Source organism: Heterodontus francisci, chromosome 3 (genome assembly GCF_036365525.1).
Source record: "Heterodontus francisci isolate sHetFra1 chromosome 3, sHetFra1.hap1, whole genome shotgun sequence".
Lineage (NCBI taxonomy): Eukaryota > Metazoa > Chordata > Chondrichthyes > Heterodontiformes > Heterodontidae > Heterodontus > Heterodontus francisci.
Window position 1 is genome coordinate 47,155,408 of NC_090373.1, and position 22,631 is coordinate 47,178,038.

The 22,631-nt window shown below is 42.9% G+C and overlaps 1 protein-coding gene across 2 annotated transcripts in view; it reads left to right on the forward strand.

Moving 5' to 3' along the window:
• The window catches only part of si:ch211-225h24.2 (uncharacterized protein LOC564539 homolog), a 73,619-nt gene that overhangs the window by 1,127 nt on the left and 49,861 nt on the right, over positions 1-22,631 (forward strand). For both annotated transcript variants that reach the window (XM_068021908.1, XM_068021905.1), the window contains exon 2: positions 337-396. In XM_068021908.1, the coding sequence (XP_067878009.1) occupies positions 337-396 (60 nt within the window). The remainder of the gene's footprint in view (positions 1-336; positions 397-22,631) is intronic.

Below are 22,631 nucleotides of genomic sequence, written 5' to 3' on the forward strand. Positions count from 1 at the left end.
ATTTTTTTTAATGAATGACACTGTATATTAGTGCAAAGGTTTTTAAACGCTAAGTTCTTGGATCAGGGCGTATCTATGAGGACCCTAACTGGATGATCTTTCAGTTACCATACAGTTTAAGGATAACATCTGTACTTTTACTTTGCTTCAACATTTCACCCGAGTTAACCTAAGAATAAAGTCCATCAAAACAGAATAAAGGTTTGGTGCATTGACATGATACCTTATTGCCCTTTTAAGGTCTGGCTTCAGAGGATTTTTAGTTCTCATGAGATTGTATTGCCTTCTCTCTGAACAGTAACATATTTGGAATGTCTGTTTCATGACTTGTTTCAGAGCAAGGACCCATTGCTTCCAGAAGAGGCTACAAGTTCTGTCTCACAGCTTGCTACGAAGGTAGGAATCTGTTTTCACTCACATTCCCTTGACTACTTTGATAGATTGCTCCTGAAATTTTCCACATACTCGTTTCTATTTTAAAAAAAAGAAAACTTTTACTTTTTTATTCTTGCAATTGGAGCTGAATTTTATTCAAGCTAACGTTTTTACTTTCTGATTAAACTGTATTAGTCTAGTTTAAAGAGTAAAGGGGATCGATCAATACATGCATTGTTGCTCATTGCATCTGTGCTGTGTATGTTCAGTTTAAATATACTGTTAGGAGATGGGAACAGTATTGTAAATTAGTAATGACTTGAACAATATTATAAATAGATCAACTGTGGCTAATAGATGCTCTGCTAAAAATCTTTTATTATGCATTTTTCATTTGTAGTTGTGCAAGAATTGATGGTTTACATTATCTAGCATTGTATATCACTGTCCCCATTTTGTGGCCATTCTGACTGGGGCAATTACTTTCTGGATGAAACACTGAGGAAATGTCAGTTTATCTTTTCACACAAGCATGATGTAGAATTTCCTGTTGTTTGTATACTTGTAAATTTACACACTCTTGGTTGGGAAAATGTAGTATAGCCAAGTACATATGAATTTGTATAAAAGCAAAATACTGCGGATGCTGGAAATCTGAAATAAAAACAAGTAATGCTGGAACCACTCAGCAGGTCTGGCAGCATCTGTGAAAAGAGAAGCAGAGTTAACGTTTCGGGTCAGTGACCCTTCATCGGTTCCGGTTCCGATGAAGGGTCACTGACCCGAAACGTTAACTCTGCTTCTCTTTTCACATATGAATTTGTAGCCTGATGCATCAATGAGTTATTTTAATTAAATACATTTCTGTTCAATTCAGCTATGGTATCATACATTCCTCCTTTTAGGCAGTGCGCTTTATTTCCCGGTAAATGAAGGATGCCGAGATTGGGAAATAGAATACGTTTGTTTTTCAAATTTTTGTCACTCTGTCTCGGTCAAGTTAATTGTGAGCCAGATGCAGAGTGAAGCTTCCTCTGCTTTGCTCTAGCAATGGTCCTTGCATCCAACCTCAGAACAGCACCCCATAGACCACCCTGTGTTTTCTCATTTCCATAATGTCCATTCTTGTGGTTTTTCCGAAGGAAAACTCAGACACAAAATTCTGGGGCCTCGGGCAAAAACAAGCAGTTGGCTGGGCAAATGGGACCGATCCCATTTCCCCTGTGATTCCACTACATTTCTACAGCTGAGCCATTTCCAATTTGGGGAAAGGGGAGGGAGCAACAAAATTTTCCCCACCTCCCCCAACTCAATAGGGCATATCTGGAAGAATTCCTCGGGGAGCTGGCATGAGTCCAGTTAAGGCTTCATGATGGGAACTCAAAGCCTTGTACATAAAGAGCCTGGAGAGAATTGATTACTTTCAAAGACTGCTCTGCTAACACTACTAGGAGCTGAGGATTTTGTGAAACATTTTCTTCTGTGTACCTTCCTCTGCTGGAGTGGCATTGTGCTCTGATTTTTGTTGCCACTGTTTGGAGTGGATGCTGCTGATGCATTAGCCCATTCTTGTAATTTGAGATGGAGTCTGGCACCCTTGACATGGGCAGACTTGAAATGTTCTCTGGCACTCTTCCACTGGCAGAAGAATTTTGGGTCAATCATTCTTGTGTTATGGACCCTGATCCTTGGGGAAAATGAGTTTGAACTCGAGAGTGATTCCTTCCAGCTGGCAGAGTAGTTTTATTGCATCTGAACTGGATTCAAATTCAGCCCCCAAAGTGTGAAAGTTCAGGGTGGGAACCCACTGCACTCTCCGACATCTTGGGCTGAATTTTATTCGTGTGGCACATATCGTGATGGCACGCTTTGAGCTCAGCGGCCTTCCGACACAGAAGCGCCGCCACTGACCCACCGCAATATTTAACGCGGGGGCTCATTCAAATGGGGGGCAGAGCGACTGCCCCCGATGACGTAAAGGGGGGCAACTGCTCCGTCCCCGGTAATGGCATCCGGCGCCACCGTGCAGGCGCCATTTTTAAAGGGCTGCAAGCTCTTAGGAGTAATTTTAATATTTAAAGATATATTGTGAAACATTGTATTAAAAAAAATAAATTATTACTGGAGGCCCTTTCCCACATGCACCCCCCCCCCCCCCAAATATTTGTTTATGGGACATTATCATCAAAAGAAACTTTCTTAGCAACCTGCACTCCCCCCTCTACCCCCTCCCCCCCCAACCCCAACCCCTTTTAATATTTGCCCTTCAATCCCTTCCCACCATCCCCACAGCCAATAAAAAAAGGTTTCTCCCCCTCCCCCTCCCTCCTGCCCTGATAATTTCAGTCCTTGCCCCTCCCCATCGGTATCTGGTCTCGGAACTCCATACGGAGTTCCGAAGGCGTGCGAGTTGTGGCTGGCGGCCGTGAAATTGGCGTGGGACGGCCGTCGGGACCAGGTAAGTTGATTAGCATCTTATCTTAATTGATTTTAATATTTAAATGAAGGCCCCACCGCTTGGCAGCGGGTGGGCCGCACCGAGGCCTCGCAGCTGCCGCTAAAGTGTGGCGGGGCCTTCTCAGTTTTGGGGGTCGCAGTGGGACACTCCCACAAGTATTTTACGGGCCCCCTTGTCATGACCCCCCAATGTCGAGGGGCTTGTAAAATTCAGCCCCTTGTCTCAGTGCCTACTTTCTTTTTTTTTTACCACCTTACTATTTGGCTGTGTCTCCTTAACCAATTACTGAATCATAGAATGATACAGCACAGAGAGAGCCGTTGATCCCATCATGCCTTTACCAGCTCTTTGAAAGAGCTGTCCAATTATTCCCACTTCCCTGCTCTTTCCCCACAACCCTGCTCCTTTTCAAATATTTATCCAATTTCCTTTTGAAATTGAATCTGCTCCCACCACCCTTTTAGGCAATGCGTTCCAGATTAAAGGTGGTGTAAAACATTTTTCCTCATGTTACCTCTGGTTCTTTTACCAATGACTTCAAATTTGAGTTCAGAGTTTAAGTCCCTTCTGCAACTGGAAACAGTTTCTCCTTCTTTACTCTGTCAAAACACCTCATACAAATCTTCCCTTGACCATCTCTGCTCTAAGGAGAACAACCTCAGTTTTCTGATCATTTCACATAACTGAAGTCTTTCATCACTGGTATCATTTTAATAAATCTCCTTGGCATCCTTCCCTCAGTGTGGCACCCAAACTTGGATACAATACTCCAGCTGGAGCTTAACCAGTGTTTTATTAAGGTTTAGCATAACTCCCTTTCTATACTGTTCCAGTATAGCTACAATACTGGCATCTACCTGACAAAGTGGAAAATTGTCCATGTATGTCCTGACCACAAAAAGCAGGACAAATCCAATATGGCCGATTACCACCTCGCAGTCTACTATCGATCATCAGCAAAGCGATGCAGGAAAGTCACCAATGGCACTATCTAGCGGCACTTACTTACCAATAACCTGCTTACTGATGCTCAGTTTGGGTTTCGCCAGGGCCACCAGACCTCATTACTGCCTTGGTCCAAACATGGACCAAAGAGCTGAATTCCTGAGGTGAGGTGAGAGTGACTGCCCTTGACAACAAGGCATTTGACTAGGTGTGACATCAAGGAGCCCTAGCCAAATTTAATCCATGGGAATGGGGGAGAAAACTCTTCACTGACTGGAGTCATACCGAGCACAAAGGAAGATGGTTGTGGTTGCTGGAAGCCAATCATCTCAGCCCCAGGACATTGTGCAGGAGTTCCTCAGGGTAGTGTCCTAAGTCCAGCCATCTTCAGCTGCTTAATCAGTGACCTTCCCTCCATGATAATGTCAGAAGTGGGATGCTCGTTGATGAGTGCACAATGTTACTCCTTAGCTAATGAAACAGTTCATGCCTGCATGCAGCAAGACCTGGACAACCATTCAGACTTGGGCTGATGTGTGGCCTGAATGTTACTTGCCACTTAAGTGCCAGGTAATGACCATCTCCAACAAGAGAGTCTAGCCACTTCCCCATGACATTCAACAGGATTACCATTGCTCAATTTCCCTATAGTCAACATATGGGGGATCAGAAATTTAATTGGACCAGCCACTGTAGCTACAAAGCAAGTCAGAGACTTGGTATTCTGCAGCGGATAACACGCCTCCTGACTCCACAAAGCCTGTTCACCATTTACAAGACACAAGTCAGGAGTGTGATGGAACAATTGCCATGAGTGAAACTCCAACAACACTTGAAGTTCGACACCATCCAGGACAAAGCCACTCACCTTGATTGGTATCCCATCCACCACCACCTTTAAACATTTACTCCCTCCACCAATGCATTGTGGCTGCAGTGTGTACCATTTGGAAGATGCACTGCAGCAACTTTCCATGGCTTCAACAGCCCCTCGCAACCTCTCCACCCGTACCAAAAAGAAGAACACTGGCAGCAGACACAAGGGAACACCACCACCTCCACGTCACACGCCATCCTGACTTCAAAATATATCACTGTTCCTTCATCGTCATATAGTCAAAATCCTGGACCCCTCTAACTGTACTGTGGTATACCTATAACCATATAGACTGCAGCAGTTCAAGAAGGTGGCTCACCATCACCTTCTCAAGGGTAATTAGGGATGGCCAGCAATGCCCACATCCCAGGAACAAAAAAAAACCTCTCTGCTTCTGTTTATAAAGCCAAGGATCCCATGTGTTTTTTTTTTAAAAACAGCCTTCTCGACTTGTCCTGCCATCTTCAAACATTTGTGTACGTGCACCCCCAGGTCTGTCTGTTCCTGCATCCCCATTAAAATGGTACCATTTAATTTATATTCCTCCTTCACACATCTGTTATATTTCGTCTGCCATGAACTTTCCCATTTCATCATGTCTATGTCCTCCGGAAGCCTGTTACTATCCTCAGTGTTCACTAAATTGCTGAATCTTGTATCATCTGCTAACTTTGAAATTATGCTTTATTTACCCAAGTTCAGGTCATTAATATACTTCAGAAAGAACACTGCTATATATCAAAATATATCACTTATACTCCTATTCCCTATATAATACAGTTCACCACCTACAAAATTATCATTTGAACTTAGCTACATTTGACATCAGTAGCTGACCCCAGAGCATGGATTTATGCTGATCCCTTTCATGTATCCTGATTGAAGAATTCTGGAGGTCTAAACCCATGGGGATAGTTTTCTCTCTGCTCTGTAACAAAATTGTAAATCTGATAAAGAATGGGTTTTAAATCAGAGGTATAGAGTTCAAGAGCAAAGAACTTCTGACAAGTCTGCGCAGACATTTGTTCAGTCACAGGTGTTGGGGAAATTGATGGGATTGAAGGCTGATAAATCCCCAGGGCCTGATGGTATGCATCCCAGAGTACTTCAGGAAGTGACCCTATAAATAGTGGATGCATTGGCGGTCATCTTCCAAGATTCTATTGACCCTGGAACAGTTCCTTCAGATTGGAGGGTAGCTAATGTAACCCCACTGTTTAAAAAGGGAGGTAGAGAGAAAGCAGGGAATTATAGACCAGTCAGCCTGATGTCGGTAGTGGGGAAAATTCTGGAGTCCATTATCAAAGATTTTATAGCAGAGCACTTGGAGAACAGTGGTAGAATTGGGCAGAGTCAGCATGGATTTACGAAAGGGAAATCATGCTTGACAAATCTACTCGAATTCTTTGAGGATGTAACTAGTAGAGTTGATGACGGACAGCCAGTGGATGTGGTTTATTTGGACTTTCAGAAGGCTTTCGACAAAGTCCCACATAAGAGATTAGCATGTAAAATTAAAGCGCGTGGGATTGGGGGTAGTGTATTGCGATGAATAGAAAATTGGTTGGCGGACAGGAAACAGAGTAGGGATAAATGAGTCTTTTTCCAAATGGCAGGCAGTGACTAGTGGGGTACTGCAGGGATCAGTGCTAGGACCCCAGCTATTCACAATATATATTAATGATTTAGATGAGGGAACTAAATGTAATATCTCCAAATTTGCAGATGAGACAAAACTGGGTGGGAGGGTGAGTTGTGAGGAGGATGCAGAGAGGCTTCAGGGTGATTTGGACAAGTTGAGTGAGTGGGCTAATGCATGGCAGATGCAGTATAATGTGGATAAATGTGAGGTTATCCTTTGGTAGCAAAAACAGGAAGGCAGATTATTATCTGAACGGCTATAAAATGAGAGAGGGGAATATGCAGTGAGACCTGGGTGTTCTCGTACACCAGTCGCTGAAGGTCAGCATGCAGGCGCAACAAGTGTTTAAAAAAGGCAAATGGTATGTTGGCCTTCATAGCGAGAGGATTTGAGTACAGGAGCAGGGATGTCTTGCTGCAATTATACAGGGCCTTGGTGAGGCCACACCTGGAATATTGTGTGCAGTTTTGGTCTCCTTATCTGAGGAAGGATGTTCCTGCAATAGAGGGAATGCAGCAAAGGTTTACAAGACTGATTCCTGGGATGGCGGGACTGGCGTATGAGGAGAGATTGAGTCGGTTAGGATTATATTCGCTGGAGTTCAGAAGAGTGAGGGGGGATCTCATAGAAACCTATAAAATTATAACAGGACTTGACTGGATAGATGCAGGAAGGATGTTCTCGATGGTGGGGGAGTCCAGAACCAGGGGTCATAGTCTAAGGATACGGGGTAAACCTTTCAGGACTGAGATGAGGAGAAATTTCTTCACCCAGAGAGTGGTGAGCCTGTGGAATTCGCTACCACAGAAAGCAGCTGAGGCCAAAACATTGTATGTTTTGAAGAAGGAGTTAGATATAGCTCTGGGGGTGAAAGGGATCAAAGGATATGGGGGGGAAAGCAGGAACAGGTTACTGAGTTGGATGATCAGCCATGATCATAATGAATGGTGGAGCAAGTTCGAAGGGCCGAATGGCCTACTCCTATTTTCTATGTTTCTCTGCTTCTATGAGATAGAAAGAGAGTAGAGCAGTTGGTTTAGCTTTGGATTGCATTAGCAAAAAGCCAGTGGAGACATGATGGCCCCAAATGACTTCCTTTTGTGCTGTCGGCTTCTATGGGTTAATGATTTTATTAAAAAAGCACAGAGGAAATCTTTACCCCATGTGATTTTGACGTTTATGGCTAAGTGTTTTAAACAAAGTTTTGTTGCCATCGTTCATATACTAAAACACTGCTGGTATTCAGTTGCAGTCTGATGGTTTTCACCGTCACACCTGCACAAAACCAAACAGAGACAACACATTCAAAGCTTAACACCATCCAGGACAAAGCAGCCCGCTTGATTGGCACCCCATCCACAAACATTCACTCCTTCCACCATCGCGGCACAGTGGCAGCAATGTGCCATCTACTAGATGCACTGCAGCAATGCACCAAGGCTCCTTAGACAGTACCTTCCAAACCCATGACCTCTGCCACCTGGAAGGACAAGGGCAGCAGATGCATGGAACCTGCAAGTTCCCCACCTAGCCTCACCATCCTGACTTGGAACTATATCACCATTCCTTCACTGTTGCTGGGTCAAAATCCTGGAACTCCCTTCCTAACAGTACGGTGGGTGTACCCACCCCACTGCACCGGCTCACCACCATCTTCTCAAGGGAACTAGATAGGTTTTTACAACAAGGCTGCGTTTGCTGACAACGCAACCAGTAGGTGGTGCCACATGCACAAATGCAACCTGTGCCACTAAAAGTCACAGTCTGTGCTGTTCAGGCAGCTGCCAGGACTAAAGATGGCTCTGCTCAAATAATCACACAAAGGCAACGTAAATACATGGCAGCAGACGATGGCCGGGGAGGGAGTGAGCGAGTGGGCCGGGGAGGGAACAAGTGGGGTGGGTGGGGTAAGCGAGGGGGCAGCCCGCCCCCGTTCTCTTCCCGCTTCCACTATCCCCACTCTCTGCCCGCGTTACGCGATGACGTCATCTGCGCATGCGCCAGCCAGTCCTGGCAATATGGAATGCAGCGTATGCGCAGAGAGCAGGAGCCCATCTGCGCAGTCTGATGACGTCAGCTGCCGGCTGCGTTGTCAATAATCACTTTGTTACAACAATTAACAATGGTTTCATGGCTACTATTGGACTAGTTTTTAATTCCAGATTTATTAATTGAATTCAGATTTCACCATCTGCTGTGGTCGAACTCAAGTACCCAGAGCATTCCATGTCCCAGAGCATTAGGCTGGGCTCTGGATTGCTAGTCTAGTGACATTACCACTCCCTCCAATGTGCACAGTTTCTTCAATTCTTGTGACTGAAATATATTGCTAAATTCTGTTAGTACCATGGTTTGTGGTGGTAAGCTATTTTGCGCAACTTTATTTTTCAATGCCCTGTTAAAGATTATACATGATATCTGTGCCTGTGAAAGACAGGGTGGGGAAAGGCTAATCCCAGTAAAGTATTGTAGGATGTCTTCATTTATCCTGTCCATTATAAAGATTCTGTGTGTTGCGCAAGACCAGTTTTCTTCCTCAATAAGAGTTTGTCTCTTTTTTTTACTTTTCTAATTGGTTACTTTTTACTTTAATAATACAACTGATGAATAACACAGAGCTTGTCTCCTTGATTTTTTAAATTGTTATCCTCAGTCACACCAACTAATAGAAATTCTACCTAATCATGTTCCAGGAGAAGATTTTATAAGGAATAGATGCTAAAACGCTGCTTCCATTCCATGATATGCCTCTTTTAAAAAAAAAAAATTGTTACATAGCAATTGTATACAAAGAAGAAATACTGACGGATCACGTAATTATCCTTGAGGTTGCCTCCAACAACTAACACTCATTGGCATTGTGCCAGGATCATAGAAAGTTTCTACATTTAATTTATGCTGAAAGTAAGAATGCAGGATAGACAGCATTTCTGGACCTCTTCTCGCAACGCTGCTGCTATCTTTATGGGGCAGGCTATCCTCCCAGATAAGTGTTAATGCTGAGTTAAAATGGCATTGGCCATGAAAAACAGCAGAAATTCCTCCCTTCCGACTGCCATGTTAATGACCGCACTTGGCCGGCTAGATTAAAATTGGGGCCCAGAATCATTTTAAAGCTCATTAGTTCAGGGTATTGATGCAATTTGCAGCATCTTTAACACCCTCATTGTTGAGATCAACTAACTCAACACCAGCAGTGTGTTTGTGTGTCAATTCATCCACCAATAGAACCATAAATGTTTAAGAATAGTAATATTACCTTTAATCGGTGCGATGACACTACAGGAGTGGGGTGAATGTGTTTTTAATTATATATAACTCATTTAATTTTAAATAATATAATTTATCCTCATTCCTCCAAAAGAGTACCTTACTTAAAAACAATCAAGCACTGGCCACTACACCATATCTCTCCGGATGTGGCTGGGTGTCTGATATGGCCTGGTGTCTGTTGCTGCTGTCACTATACAAGCTGCTGCTGGAGAGTTTATTCAGATTGTGGGTGGGAGAGGGGTAGATCTGATTGGGGGAAGGAAGGTGTCAACCTGGAGGAAATGGTGGAAGTGAGATTTCTGATCACCAGAAGTGACAGTGTTTGAAAATCCATTTAAACAAGTGAAGATGTGATTATTTTCACAAATTAAAACTGCTTACACTTTGAGGTCAAAAATATGTTGATCGCATCTGGTTTTAAAATTGTTGGTTAAGACTAAGTGTAATCTTCAATTGAGGCACATTTAGTAAGCAGGAGATGATTAGGTTAATAGTTAAGTCCCCCATTTTATAGTCATAAATTCTATGTGTCTTGGGGACTGGATAGGGATGGAGAGGTGGTAATGCCAAGAGCCTGGAAACAGTAAACAATTTGGGAATGTAGGAATTTGCCCACCAGAAGAGAGTGGCTGTGGGAAACTAGCTGTCTTGGAGCTACTGACAGCTGAGCCACTTGCTGCCACCAACAGCAGGGTGCAGTAGCTGCTGTTACTGGGTTGGGACAGGGGTTTGTGAGGCAATGGTGGAGGAGATTGACAGTGAAGCTTTTCTGTGAGTGGAAGTTTGGAGGTGTGGGGAAAAAAGAGCACAGCCTCAGTAAAGGTGGGTGGGGAGGGAGGTGGATTCACCGTAACATATACGTCGGAGCAGCTGGAAGCAGAAAATGAGATATGGAAGCCTTCAATTACAATTTTCTTCCTGGTGCAATGTTGGCAGCTGGCTGTACCCACTGAAATACTGGCCACAATGTGCATGTTGTGTTTACACACTCCATTAACCACCAGAATTGAATTTCCCTCCCCTGTCCCCTCTGCTCCCCCCCTCTCCAAATGGACACTGCTATAAAAGAGATGTTCAGGGTTGCTAGGCAGCTGTCATCAGATGGCAGTGGAGGTAGAAGTAGTTGAGATTTTGGATTTGATGTGACTTAGTTCCTTTGGCTGTCTTTTCTTTTGGCACCTTTGAGTATTCAGCACAGGATGCAGTGGTGTTTCATTAAAAAAAAAACGCTTTACATGTGGTATTATGAAGAGGACAAAAAGTAGACTGAGGAGGAATGCTGGGGAAAAGAGGTTTATGGACATCATGTCCTCTTGCAGGTACAAACACACTCTTGATCTCAGTAATGATTAATCTGTGAGAAGCTAATGCAGGAGTTATGCTGAACTTGGAGCCCATTGTCACCAGAGAGACTGCATTGCCTGTGAAGTTACCACAGCCCTGAGCTTTTATGCCATAGGGTTATTTTGAGGATATCAGAGTAATATCAGCAAATCAGCTGATATTAAGAAATAATGGCAGGTGCACACATTCTACTTTACTGAAACAGCAGTATCATCATGGAAGCACATACTTGTCAAAGCTGCTATTGCTGAGGTTGGCTCAGTTTGGTCAGTAACTAGCATGAAAACTGTCCAAATAATGCTAGTCAGTTCATTGACGCTAAGAGAGATGCATGCCGTACTGCAAGTCCCAATTTCCCAGGAGGCCAGAAGAGATGGCCTGTTCCGCTCTACCAACCAGTTTGACTTTTGCACCTGTTACAGCTTCAATGCCAGAAGGTTTGACTGTTGCTGGGTCCTCCTTTGGGAAGCCTGTGTTGCAGGCCATTCTGGCATTTGCTGCAACACCATACGGCAGATAATGAACATGATTGCGCTGGAAGAGATGGTGGTGGAAGATGGGGTAGCAGTGCCAGGCTTCCCTCTTTCTATCATTCCCCTTCCCAAGAGGTGAACTCTCAATAGAAGGTGCAACTAAAGCTGCAATCCTGCCTTCACTATTAAATTTAACCTAAACCAGGTTAATGGAGTCAGAATGTGCTTACAGTAGGTGGAAATTCAGTTCCAGTGCACTTTTGGTGCTAAAGCTGCCAAAGAGGGAAATCTAGCCCTGTATGTGTCTGTTCATCTTGTAGATGATGCTGCCAATGCCCATGCATGATGCAAATACTTGCCCTCTGTTATTAGCATAAAATGGAAGTAACATTTTCTGCCCCCCAGTGCTCAAAGGGGGAAGCTGCAACAAATTGAACATAGATGTGCACTGTCTGAGCCTGACCAGTTCTATATTCTTGTTTGTGACCATGATGTGGAAAATGTAGGAAAGATAGAAGTGCCAAGGTCCAGTTTTTTAAACGTTCACTTTTAAAGTGAATGTCCCTTTCCCATTACTGGATAAGGTTGACAGAGCTAAGTAACTGAGTAAATGCTCAAATGTAAATAATGACTGGGCTAAAAGGTTATTAAAGGAAGCCAGGGAGGAAATAGATGTGCTGAGGATCATCTTCAAATCCTCATTAGATATAGGCGAGGTATCAGATGATTGGAGGTCTGCGAAAGTTGTACCAATGTTTAAAAAGGGTGCGAGGGATAAGCCAGATAATTATAGGCCAGTCAGTCTGACCTTGGTGGGTAAATTGTTAGAATCTATTCTGAGGGGCAGGATATACTGTCACTTAGAAAGGCATGGATTAATCAGGGATAGTCAGCATGGATTTGTTAGGGGAAGGTCATGTCTTACTAACTTGATTGAGTTTTTTGAGAAATTGATCAGGGTAGTGCAGTGGATGTAGTTTACATAGATTTTAGTAAGGCATGTGACAAGGTCCCGCATGGCAGACTGGTCAGTAAAATGAAAGCCCATGGGATACAAGAGAAGGTGGCAGGTTGGATCCAGAATTGGCTCAATGACAGGAAGCAAAGGGTAGTAGTCAACAGATGATTTTGTGAATGGAAAGCAGTTTCCAGTGGTGTTCCACAGGGCTCTGTGTTGGGTCCCTTGCTGTTTGTTGTATGTATTAATGATTTGGACTTAAATGTGGATGGCACGATTGGAAGATTTCCTGATGACACAAAAATTGGCTGTGTAGTTAATAGTGAGGAGGAAAGCCGTGGACTCCAGAATGATATCAATGTTTTGGTGCAGTGAGTGGAAAAGTGGGTATTTATGGAGGGCAAATAAAGCGAAGGAATATACAATAAACAGGAGGATATTGAGAGGGGTAGAAGAACTGAGGGACTTTGGGGTGCATGTCCACAGGTCCCTGAAGGTGGCAGGACAGGTGGATAGAGTGGTGAAGAAAGCATACGGAATGCTTTCCTTTATTGGCTGAGGTATAGAATACGAAAGCAGGGATGTGATGCTGGAACTGTATAGAGCATTGGTTAGGCCACAGCTGGAGTATTGCATACAGTTCTGGTCACCACATTACAGAAATGACATAATTGCTCTGGAGAGAGCAGAGAGGAGATTTACAAGAATTTTGCCGAGGCTTGTTACAGCTATGAGGAAAGATTGGATAGGCTAGGGTTGTTTTCCCTGGTACTGAGGAGGCTGAGGGGTGACTTAATTGAGGTGTACAAATTTATGAGGGGCCTAGATAGAGTGGACAGGAAGGATTTGTTTTCCCTGGCAGGGAGGTCAGTTACCAGGAGGCACAGATTTAAGGTGATTGGTAGAAGGATTAGAGGGGACATGAGGGGAAACTTTTTCACTGAGGGTGATGGGTGTCTGCAATTCACTGCCAGGAATGGTGGTGGAGGCAGAGACCCTCCAATTCTTTTAAAATATATCTGGACATGTACCTGAGGTGCTGTAACCTGCACGGCTATGGACCAGGTGCTGGAAGGTGGGATTAGTTTGGGCAGATAGTTTATTCGGCTGGTGCAGACACAATGGGCTGAATGGCCTCCTTCTGTGTTGTACATTTTTTATATGGTTCTAAAAGCTCAAGAAGCAAATGAATGTCAAATGGTAGGATGCTGGGAGACATGCCAAAGGGTTTGATAAGATACAACATGATGTGCCAGGAATACAGTCCATTAGAGATGTACGTGATTCTGTCCAGGTAGCAAAGATCAAAACATTTTTGTTGAAAAATATCTGAGAAATTGTAACATTTTGTTACCCTTGATTTATAAGCTGCAAGTGTTGCATTTGTGATCCTTCAGTACATGTATAGGAAGAAATCACTGTAGAGCCATGGTCCAAAAGGTCATTACTAAATGTTCTGTTCTCACTGGAGTGACACAGCAGTCTGGTATGTGGGGAAACTTGCCTTGAAAGTTCAAGTTATAATCCCAATTTTAATCAGTTATTTGTCGATTCCAAGACAGGATAATAATTATAAGAATTGACCAAATGCTCTACTTTATTTCTGCTTGGCTTCCTACAAAGTGCCTTATTTTAACTATAAAATTAACTTTTATCATGTAATGCATTCCTTTAGCTAAGAAAATGATTTGTGAAGCAGGAGAAGGAATCAAGTGGGGGTTTGCGCGAGACAACAAGGAAAGAGTGAGGGGGGAAAAACTCAACACTTGAGGCTGCAGGTACTTTGAACCATTTAAATCCTTCAAGCTAGAGAAAATAAATTCATAAGTGCAATCCTTTTTGCTATCCAAACTGCTGTCTACATAAAAGTAGAATAAATTATAAATAATATGGTATGTTTATTCTAGATGTGAGCAAAGTTAACAGTTGTTTAGAAACATTTCAGTCTCTGTTCTAAACTGAATGTTTCAGACATGCTGCAGTTTTTTTAAGCAATACACATATTTATGATTGTGTTTTAAATACGAAGTGGTCCCTGTTTATGACTGTGTAAAGCTCAGCCTGGGGTGGTCCGCCTTGTCCAGAAATGGGGAAAAATGGTTAGGATTTTTGATGCTGTATTTCTGGTTGTTCTTGTGTAGTTCCATTTAATTTAGTTTTTTTTTAAAAGCCCTGCAGTGTATGTCTGGCACCCCTCTTGCTGGCATCTTCATCTGAATATAACAAAAATTTAAATTTCCTCCTTTTTGAGTGTATTTTCACAAAGTTAGGGGTTAAAATGGAGGTTGTTCTCTTTATTGGATACAGAATGGAAGGCTGTTGCTTGATAATTTCAAAAGAAGATTGCTTTATGTGAAAAGAAATTCCATGGCATAAACACTGCCATTCTGGTTATTTGTTTTTAAGTTCTGGCAAAGATACCTAGGCTCCATGGGGCACTTCTGACTCAGTGTCTAGGTATAACATTTCATCTGGTGAAAGCGAGGGATTGACTGATTCACCCAAAGGAACTATTACATTTCAAGAGCTTGTAAATAGATGGCTTTATGAAAAGTAACTCCTAGTGGACTGATTGCAATTGTCGAAAGTGTTGTTCTCTTTTGCATACGTCTTTCTGCTTCTGTAGTTTATTAATTTAATCCAGAGGTATAGTTGTCATCTTACTCATTCTCCAGTCAGCACTTTAACATGGTTGGGCTTCGAATTGGATTGCATATAAACCCATTATGGCAGAGAATAAAGACAGGTTTCAATTCATGGGAAACTTGGTTTGTTTATGGGAACTGTGGTCAATCATTTCCACAAGTAAAGATATGCGGGAAATCTGTACTCTATTAGTAAGTTAATTCATTAATACAAAATGAAAATCATTATTACTCAGAGTCAAGTATCCAGATTATATTTTTAACATCTGTTGAAACAAAACAGAATCAAAACAAAGGGCTAGGTACAACTTGGAGGAATTAATTATTTGTTTTCCTTTCTCAAATGACATTGAGCAGTTGCCTAGCATGTCCCACTGCATCTGGACCCTGAACAGCATTAGATGGTTCACCATTGTCTTTGATAAGGAATGGATCTGTGTAACTACAAGCAAGGTTAAAACAGTCTGGGGTTTTCCCACTTCTGGTCGAGTCTTGTTAAGAACTACCGTGAGCACCTCATTTTTATTATATCAAAGGGTTGGAGCCCTATCAAACACAAAGCAAGATGATTGGCCTCCAACAACCACGATCATCTCAGCCCCAGGACACTGTTGCAGGAGTCCCTTCAGGGTAGTATCCTCGGCTCAACCATCTTCAGCTATTTCACCAATGACCTCCCTTTCATTATAAGGTCAGAAGTGGGGATGTTCGCTGATTGTACGATGTTCAGTACATTCACAACTCCTCAGGTACTGAAGCAGTCCATGTCCATATGCAGCAAGACCTGGACAACATTCAGGCTTGGGCTGATGTGTGGCACAAAAGTTATTTTCCACTTAAGTGCCAGCCAATGGCGATCTCCAAGAGAAAATCTAATCATCTCTCCTTGATATTCAACGGCATTACCATTGCTGAATGCTTCATTTTGAACATCCTGGTAGGGTGTTACCATTAGCCAGGAACTGAATTGGAGCAACCACATAAATACCATGGCTACAAGAACAGGGTAGAGGCTGGGAATTCTGCGGCAATAACCACCTCCTGACTCACCAAAGCCTGTCTACCGTCTACAAGGCACAAGTCAGGAGTATGATGGAATACTCTCCAATTGCTTGGATGAGTGCAGCTCCAACAATATTCAGGAAGCACAACACCATCCAGGACAAAGCAGCCCACTTGATTGGAACCCCATTCACCACCTTGAACATTCACTCCTTTTCACCACTGGTGCATTGTGGCAGCAGTATGTACCATCTACAAGATTCACTGCAGCAACTCAACGCCTCCTTCGACAACACCTTCCAAACCCATGACCTCTTCCACCTCGAAGGACAAAGACAGCAGATGCATGGGAACACCCCCACCTGCAAGTTCTCCTCCAACCCACACACCATCCTGACTTTGAAATATATTGTCGTTTCTTCACTGTCACGGGATTAAAATGCTGGAACTCTTTCCCTACCAGCCCTGTTGGTGTACCCACACCAGATGGACTGCAGCGGTTCAAGAAGGCAGCTCACTGCCACCTTCTCAAGGGCAATGGGGGATGCTCAACAAATGCTGGCCTAGCCAGTCCACATCCCATGAAATGAATTTTTTTTAAAAACTGCCTAATTGCTCTTTCTTTAAAAATTGGACCACCTGCTAAATGGTCACAGGACAAACTGTAGCAAAGGGAATTTTTTCTCTCTTTCTTTAAAATGGATGAGTAGCTAATTTTTGGAGGTAGTTTGGGTTCATATCTTCAGTACCTTTAGTGATCCCTTTGGCAGACTCATGCCATATTTATCGACCCCCAAGTTAGTTACAGCAATAACTCATGCTGTCAGAAAATTTCTTACATTTTATGAAGTTTTCATAAATCTAACTGAAAATCTAAATCTACTGTACCAAATATGACTCTGTAGATGGTGGAGGGAGGTGTGCAGAATTGAGGCCAGTGAGATGATTTGAAAGCTTGACCTTTTTGGTGTCCTCTGACTTGCTGCTCTTCAATTTCTCAGTATTGTACAACACTCCCACTATCATTTAATTATCCCCTCTGCAAAGAAGTCAACTCTGGACCTTGCAGAAATAGGTTTTGTGCAGCCTCTTCCGACTTTGCTCTGCTCTATTTAATTTCTTGCAACATTTGACAAATGCAGCAAAATGTACAGATGAAAATACCGGACAGCTACTCGAGGGTCCCTTGTGTCATTATCACACTAATTTTGCAAGATAAAAGCAAGATTCATTTAGTAATTAATTCAACTATAGTAACAGGCAGAGCTTCCATAGCACATTTTTATAAACAATAGATTGTATTATTGTAGAATGTGCATGCAATAGGTCTTAATCTATGTTGGTACCAATTAAGGTGGGGAAAAAAGCTTCTATTTTGGGGTCTAAAAATGTTCTATTAATCACTAATCATTAATTCTTCTTCTATTGCCAATTCGTCTGAAATAAGAAATTGCCAATTTTCTATTTTCTTGGAAGTGATCATTCATGTTCAGATACAGTTCAAAAGGTGCCAGCTGCAATCTGCTGCTTCACTTATGGCCATTCAGACAGCTGCATTTATATTGTACCTTTATCATAGAAGACATCCTAAAGGCCTTCGTAAGGAGAAGCAAAGTGGGCACTAATGGTAGTGAAGGAGCTAAGAGAGAAGACCACAAGTATGTCTGGAAAAATACATTTTGAGAAGGCTTTTAAAGGCAGGAAGAGATATAGCAAGTCTGAGAAATTTAGAGGAAATTGCAGAGAATAAAGCTTCAGTAGATAAAGGCATAAATGCAAAAAGTGACTCAGAGCCAGAGGGGAGGTGCATAGGAGGCTGGAGTTGAGATTGAAGAACATGTGCTGAGAAGTAAGATTGGATGAGGTTGCTGAGATAGTGTGGGGCAAAGGTGAGGAGGAATTTTTCATGTGTGCCCACTATCTAGTGGGTGAGTGAGGGTCTGCAGGCTACTTGAATGTGAGGGCATCACAGCCAAGCCAGACTCCATCTTTACCTAAAGTGTACAGATATGCAATCCCAGGAATAGTAACTAACTGATATGACCCTTGCCTACCAGCCATGGCTATCAGAAAAAGCATGAGTACTACTGCCAGTGTCTCTTCACTCATTAAAACCGATGAATGGAAAATCATGGGGAGTGCGTCTGCAATTTTCTGACATATGCAGTGGTTGAGGTCTGTCAGTAGTGCATATTTGGAACATTGGACGCACAAGAGCTCTTTGATTGTGGAATCCTGCTCATTATTGCATAATATTTTCCTGTATCTTAAATTAACTTGATAAGACAGCAGAAAATCACTCGACTTAGATTTTCAAATATAATCCAAGGGCATGAAATGGAGGGAAATGGAATTGGTAAAAGCTATGATGTATAGACTGCACTATTAGAATGCTACAATTAGTGCAGCTTAGTTAGATGCAAATATACATAGCTTCCTTAAGAGGGCCAGTGTAGTATCTATAGAATTTGCACACACATTGACAAGCTGGAAAGTGGATTGAAGAAAATCTCTATCGGATCAAAGTCTCATTATTGTCACTTCCTTGGCAGACTGAAGAAATCCTGGTCTGCATGTGCGTGGTATGGATATGTGTTTATGTATAGTCACCTGTCCCAACCCCTCCACTATCTCTATCTCTAAATTATCTGACTGTCTGGCATCCAGTACTGGAGGAGCAGAAACTTCCTCTAAATATTGGGAGGACCACAGCCAATGTCTTTGGTCCCAGCCACAAACTCCATTCACTAGCCACTGACTCCATCCCTCTCCCTGGCAACTGTCTGAGGCTTGTAAGATTAAACATTTAACCCTATTAAAGAACTCTGATGCGCCATTTTTCTATTACACTAGAATACAAAAGATGCCAAGGTAGAAGGACTGGGGAATCATGTCAAACTGTAACAAGCTTACTGCTTTGAAGACTGGCTGTGAACTGTCTAGCAGGCCTCTCTCAAGCAGATAAAACAAAGGGTGTCAGAATCTTGAGAAGGAGAAAATAGGACAGTGGTGAATACAAAGGGCATTATGTAATTATGTAAGGTTGGAAGCAGCCACATGAACAAATAACTGGCCAAGAAAGGCATGTACAGGGCATCATAGCCAGGGGAATGAGCATAATTGGGGATGGGGGGGGAGGGGGGTTAATTGGATAAGAGCCAGGATAAAAGAGACCCTACCGGTCGGGTCTGCGTGTTGGAGAGAACCAGAAACAAGAAAACAAAGAGGAAAAGAAGAGAAGTTCAAAGACCAAAAGCTGCAAGAGAAGATGTGTGCTCACTGTCCAGGACTAATACGGGAAGTATATAGCCAGCGTTAGACTGTAAATCGCTGCCTGAGTTCCATGCCATAGTTTGCATGAAACTTAATAAACTTGTTGTGACTTTGTCTCAATAAGTAGCTTCACAACTGAACTTCTGTCATGTCCAATCCCGTTGTGATTTTGGAGTTAAATCCTCACAGATTGACTCCTGACTACAGGCTAAACCAAACTGTATGCTGTTGTGCGATTGCCTTAAAAGTGATGTCCCTTTAAAATTTCAGTATGCTAATAAGTTAAGTACCAGGACATAGTCATGTGACTACAAGCCAATGTCACTCTGCAACTGTAACACCTAGAGGAAGGTTCTGTAAATAGTTTGCTCTGTACTGTACATATTAGTTTAGCTGTTAATAAACTCGTGAGAGATCTTCAGCATAACTGAACTCCACGCATCTCATTTATGTTGCATCAGACAACAAAGAATACATTACATTCACAACCTTGATGTTGTTTTAGGCACAAAAATGAGCTTCCGGCCACACACCCATTTAGAGTCATAGTCATTTAAGGCACAGAAGGAGGCTATTCGGCCCATAGAGTCCATGCTGGCTTTCCGCAGAGCAATCAAATCAGTCCCATTCCCCCACTCAATCCCCATCAGCCTGCAAGTTTATTTCCTTCAAGTGGCCACCCAATTTCCTTTTGAGATCATTGTCTCCGCTTCCACCACGCTTGTGGGCAGTGAGTTTCAGGTTATTACCACCCACTGTGTAATAAAGTTCTTCCTCACATTGCCCCTACATCTCTTGCCCAAAACCTTCAATCTGTGTCCCCTAGTCCTTATGCCATTAGTTAATGGGATTAGTATTTTCCTTCTCTCACTTATCTAAGCCTGTCATAATTGTGTACACCTCCATTAGGTCTCCCCTCAATCTACTTTGCTCCAAGGAGAACATCCCCTATTTTTCCAACCTAAACTTGTAATTAAAATCCCCCATCCCTGGAACCATTCTGGTAAATCTCCTGCACCCTTTCAAGGATGCTCACGTGCTTCCTAAATGTGGCAACCAGAACTGGATGAAATACTCCAGCTGGGGCCTAACCAGTGCTTTATAAAGGTTCAGCATAACTTCCCTACTTTTGTACTCAGTATCTCATGACTATCCTACTTCCACCTTTGTGACATCACCTGAATCTGCCCTGCCTCAACTTATCAACTACTGAAACCCTCATCCATACCTTCTGTTACTGTAGACTTAACTATTCCAATGCACCCCTGGCCAGCCTCCCATCTTCCACCCTCCATAAACTTGAGCTCATCCCAAACTCTTCTGCTTGTATCCTAACTCACACCAAGTCCTGTTCACCCGTCACCCCTGTGGTTGCTGACCTATATTGGCTTCTGGTCTGGCAATGCCTCAGTTTTAAAATTCTCCTTGTTTTCAAATCCCTTCATGGTCTATCATTTCTGTAGCCTCCTCCAGCCCCAAAATCATTTTAAGTTCACTGCACCCCTCCAATGCTGGCCTCTTGAGTATCCCTGAATGTAACTGCTCCACCATTGGTGGCCATGCCTTCAGTTGCCAAGGCCCTAAGCTCTGGAATTCCCTCCTTTAAACCTCTCCGCCTCTCTACCTTTCCTCCATTAAGGCACTCCTTCAAACCTACTGCTTTGTCCAAGCTTTTGGTCATCTGTCCTAATACCCCCTTATGTGGCTCAGCATCAAATTTTGTTTGATAATGCATATGTGAAGCACTTTGGGACATTTTACTATGTTAAAGACACTATATAAGTGCAAGTTATTATACATTTGAAATTCATAGTTCCACTGTATTTTGCTACAAAAAATTAAGAGGCCATTCTTTTAATTTTAACATGTCAGTCACCCCTTACAGTTAAGTACTCTGTTCAACTGTGCTTTTTAAAGGAACATCACTGTCCTTTAGGGAAATTTTTGGGAAGCTTAAAGGAACTTTAATTTAAATCTTGGGGCCTGGAAGATTGCTGTCAAAGCCTCCTCTATGTGCTACTCTTCTCCAGTTATGTTGAAGGCTGATTCAGGCAACAAGAGAGCAGATGTGCATAAGACCAGGTGCCCATTCTTCAAATTAATCTCCTCCGACAACCCTGGAATAGAGGAGAAGGGCTGCATTGTATGCATTTTCACAAAATATTATCCTGCAGGCTGGAGGGAGGAGAGGGAGCACAGTTGGGAAGAAGCCTGGAAGTTTTAAGTGTGCAGTATTAATATGCTTTTCTTGTGATATTGTGCATTGTGACCCTGCTCAGCACATCTGTAAGCCATGAAAGAAGGTCTTAACCCCAATAGCAAATCAAAAGACCCATCGATGAACTGGATATCTGCTGCTGTTAGACATGTGGAGTTTATACAAGTTTATACTTGCCTGTGTCATCAACAACCTGAGACCTGCCTGTTTGGGGTCAATAGAACTAGACTAAGATAAACGCGCCTCCAGTTACTTGGTCAACTTTCTCCAAAACTATGTTTATACAAAAACTATATGTGATATTGGTAAAGCAGATTCAGTATTTTACCAAACAAATGTGTTGCTTTAATGCTGCAATAAGTAGAAGAGCAGAAGGAATTTGATTTTGAGAAATGTAATTTTTTCTTACGCTAAGCTGTTTGATTTTTGTTAAATATGATGATCTGTGCACCATAGCTGGAGTGGCAGGATAAGAGGACGAATGCTTTCTTCCTGAAAGAGGACAGCGGCTTTGTGCTCCATGGAGCCTGGGGCGGTGTCTCAGCAGTCTGCGTAACTATTGAAGGACAGATTGCTGGACTGCTGTGGCATCCTAAAAACCCCTTTGCATATTATAATTCACAGCCATGATGGCTGCAGTCTGAGCTTGTCTGGCTGCACCGACTTTGGATGGCTGCTGCTTGTGCTGCAATGGAAGCTGAGACATTGGCCTTCAGACACTGCATCATGGTTGAGTCTATAAGTGTGCAAATGGAGTTGACTACCCCTTTCATGCTGGAAAGGATGAGCTTCAAACTCTGCGTAGAACCCTGTTCCAAGTTGGTGCAGGACCTCTTCATGCTCCCTGACGTTTACCACTGGCTTTCTGCCAGACCTCCCAATGCATGAGCATTTTGTTGTGCATACCCATTAGCATTCTTCTGTAGGCTGCCCCAATGCAGTGCTCATCTGAGTCCTCTGAACTCATGTCGACCTTGTCTGGTGAGCTGCCACCTGCGCTAACCTTGCCCCCTGACCTAGCTGCAGGCCACACATGGTATCTCACCATATGCAGATCCTGCCTAAATGCCACTGTCTTAAATTACATGCAGACACAAGCTCAGGTACTGACACCACGAGTGTAAAATAGAGTGTCAATGTGAATTCAT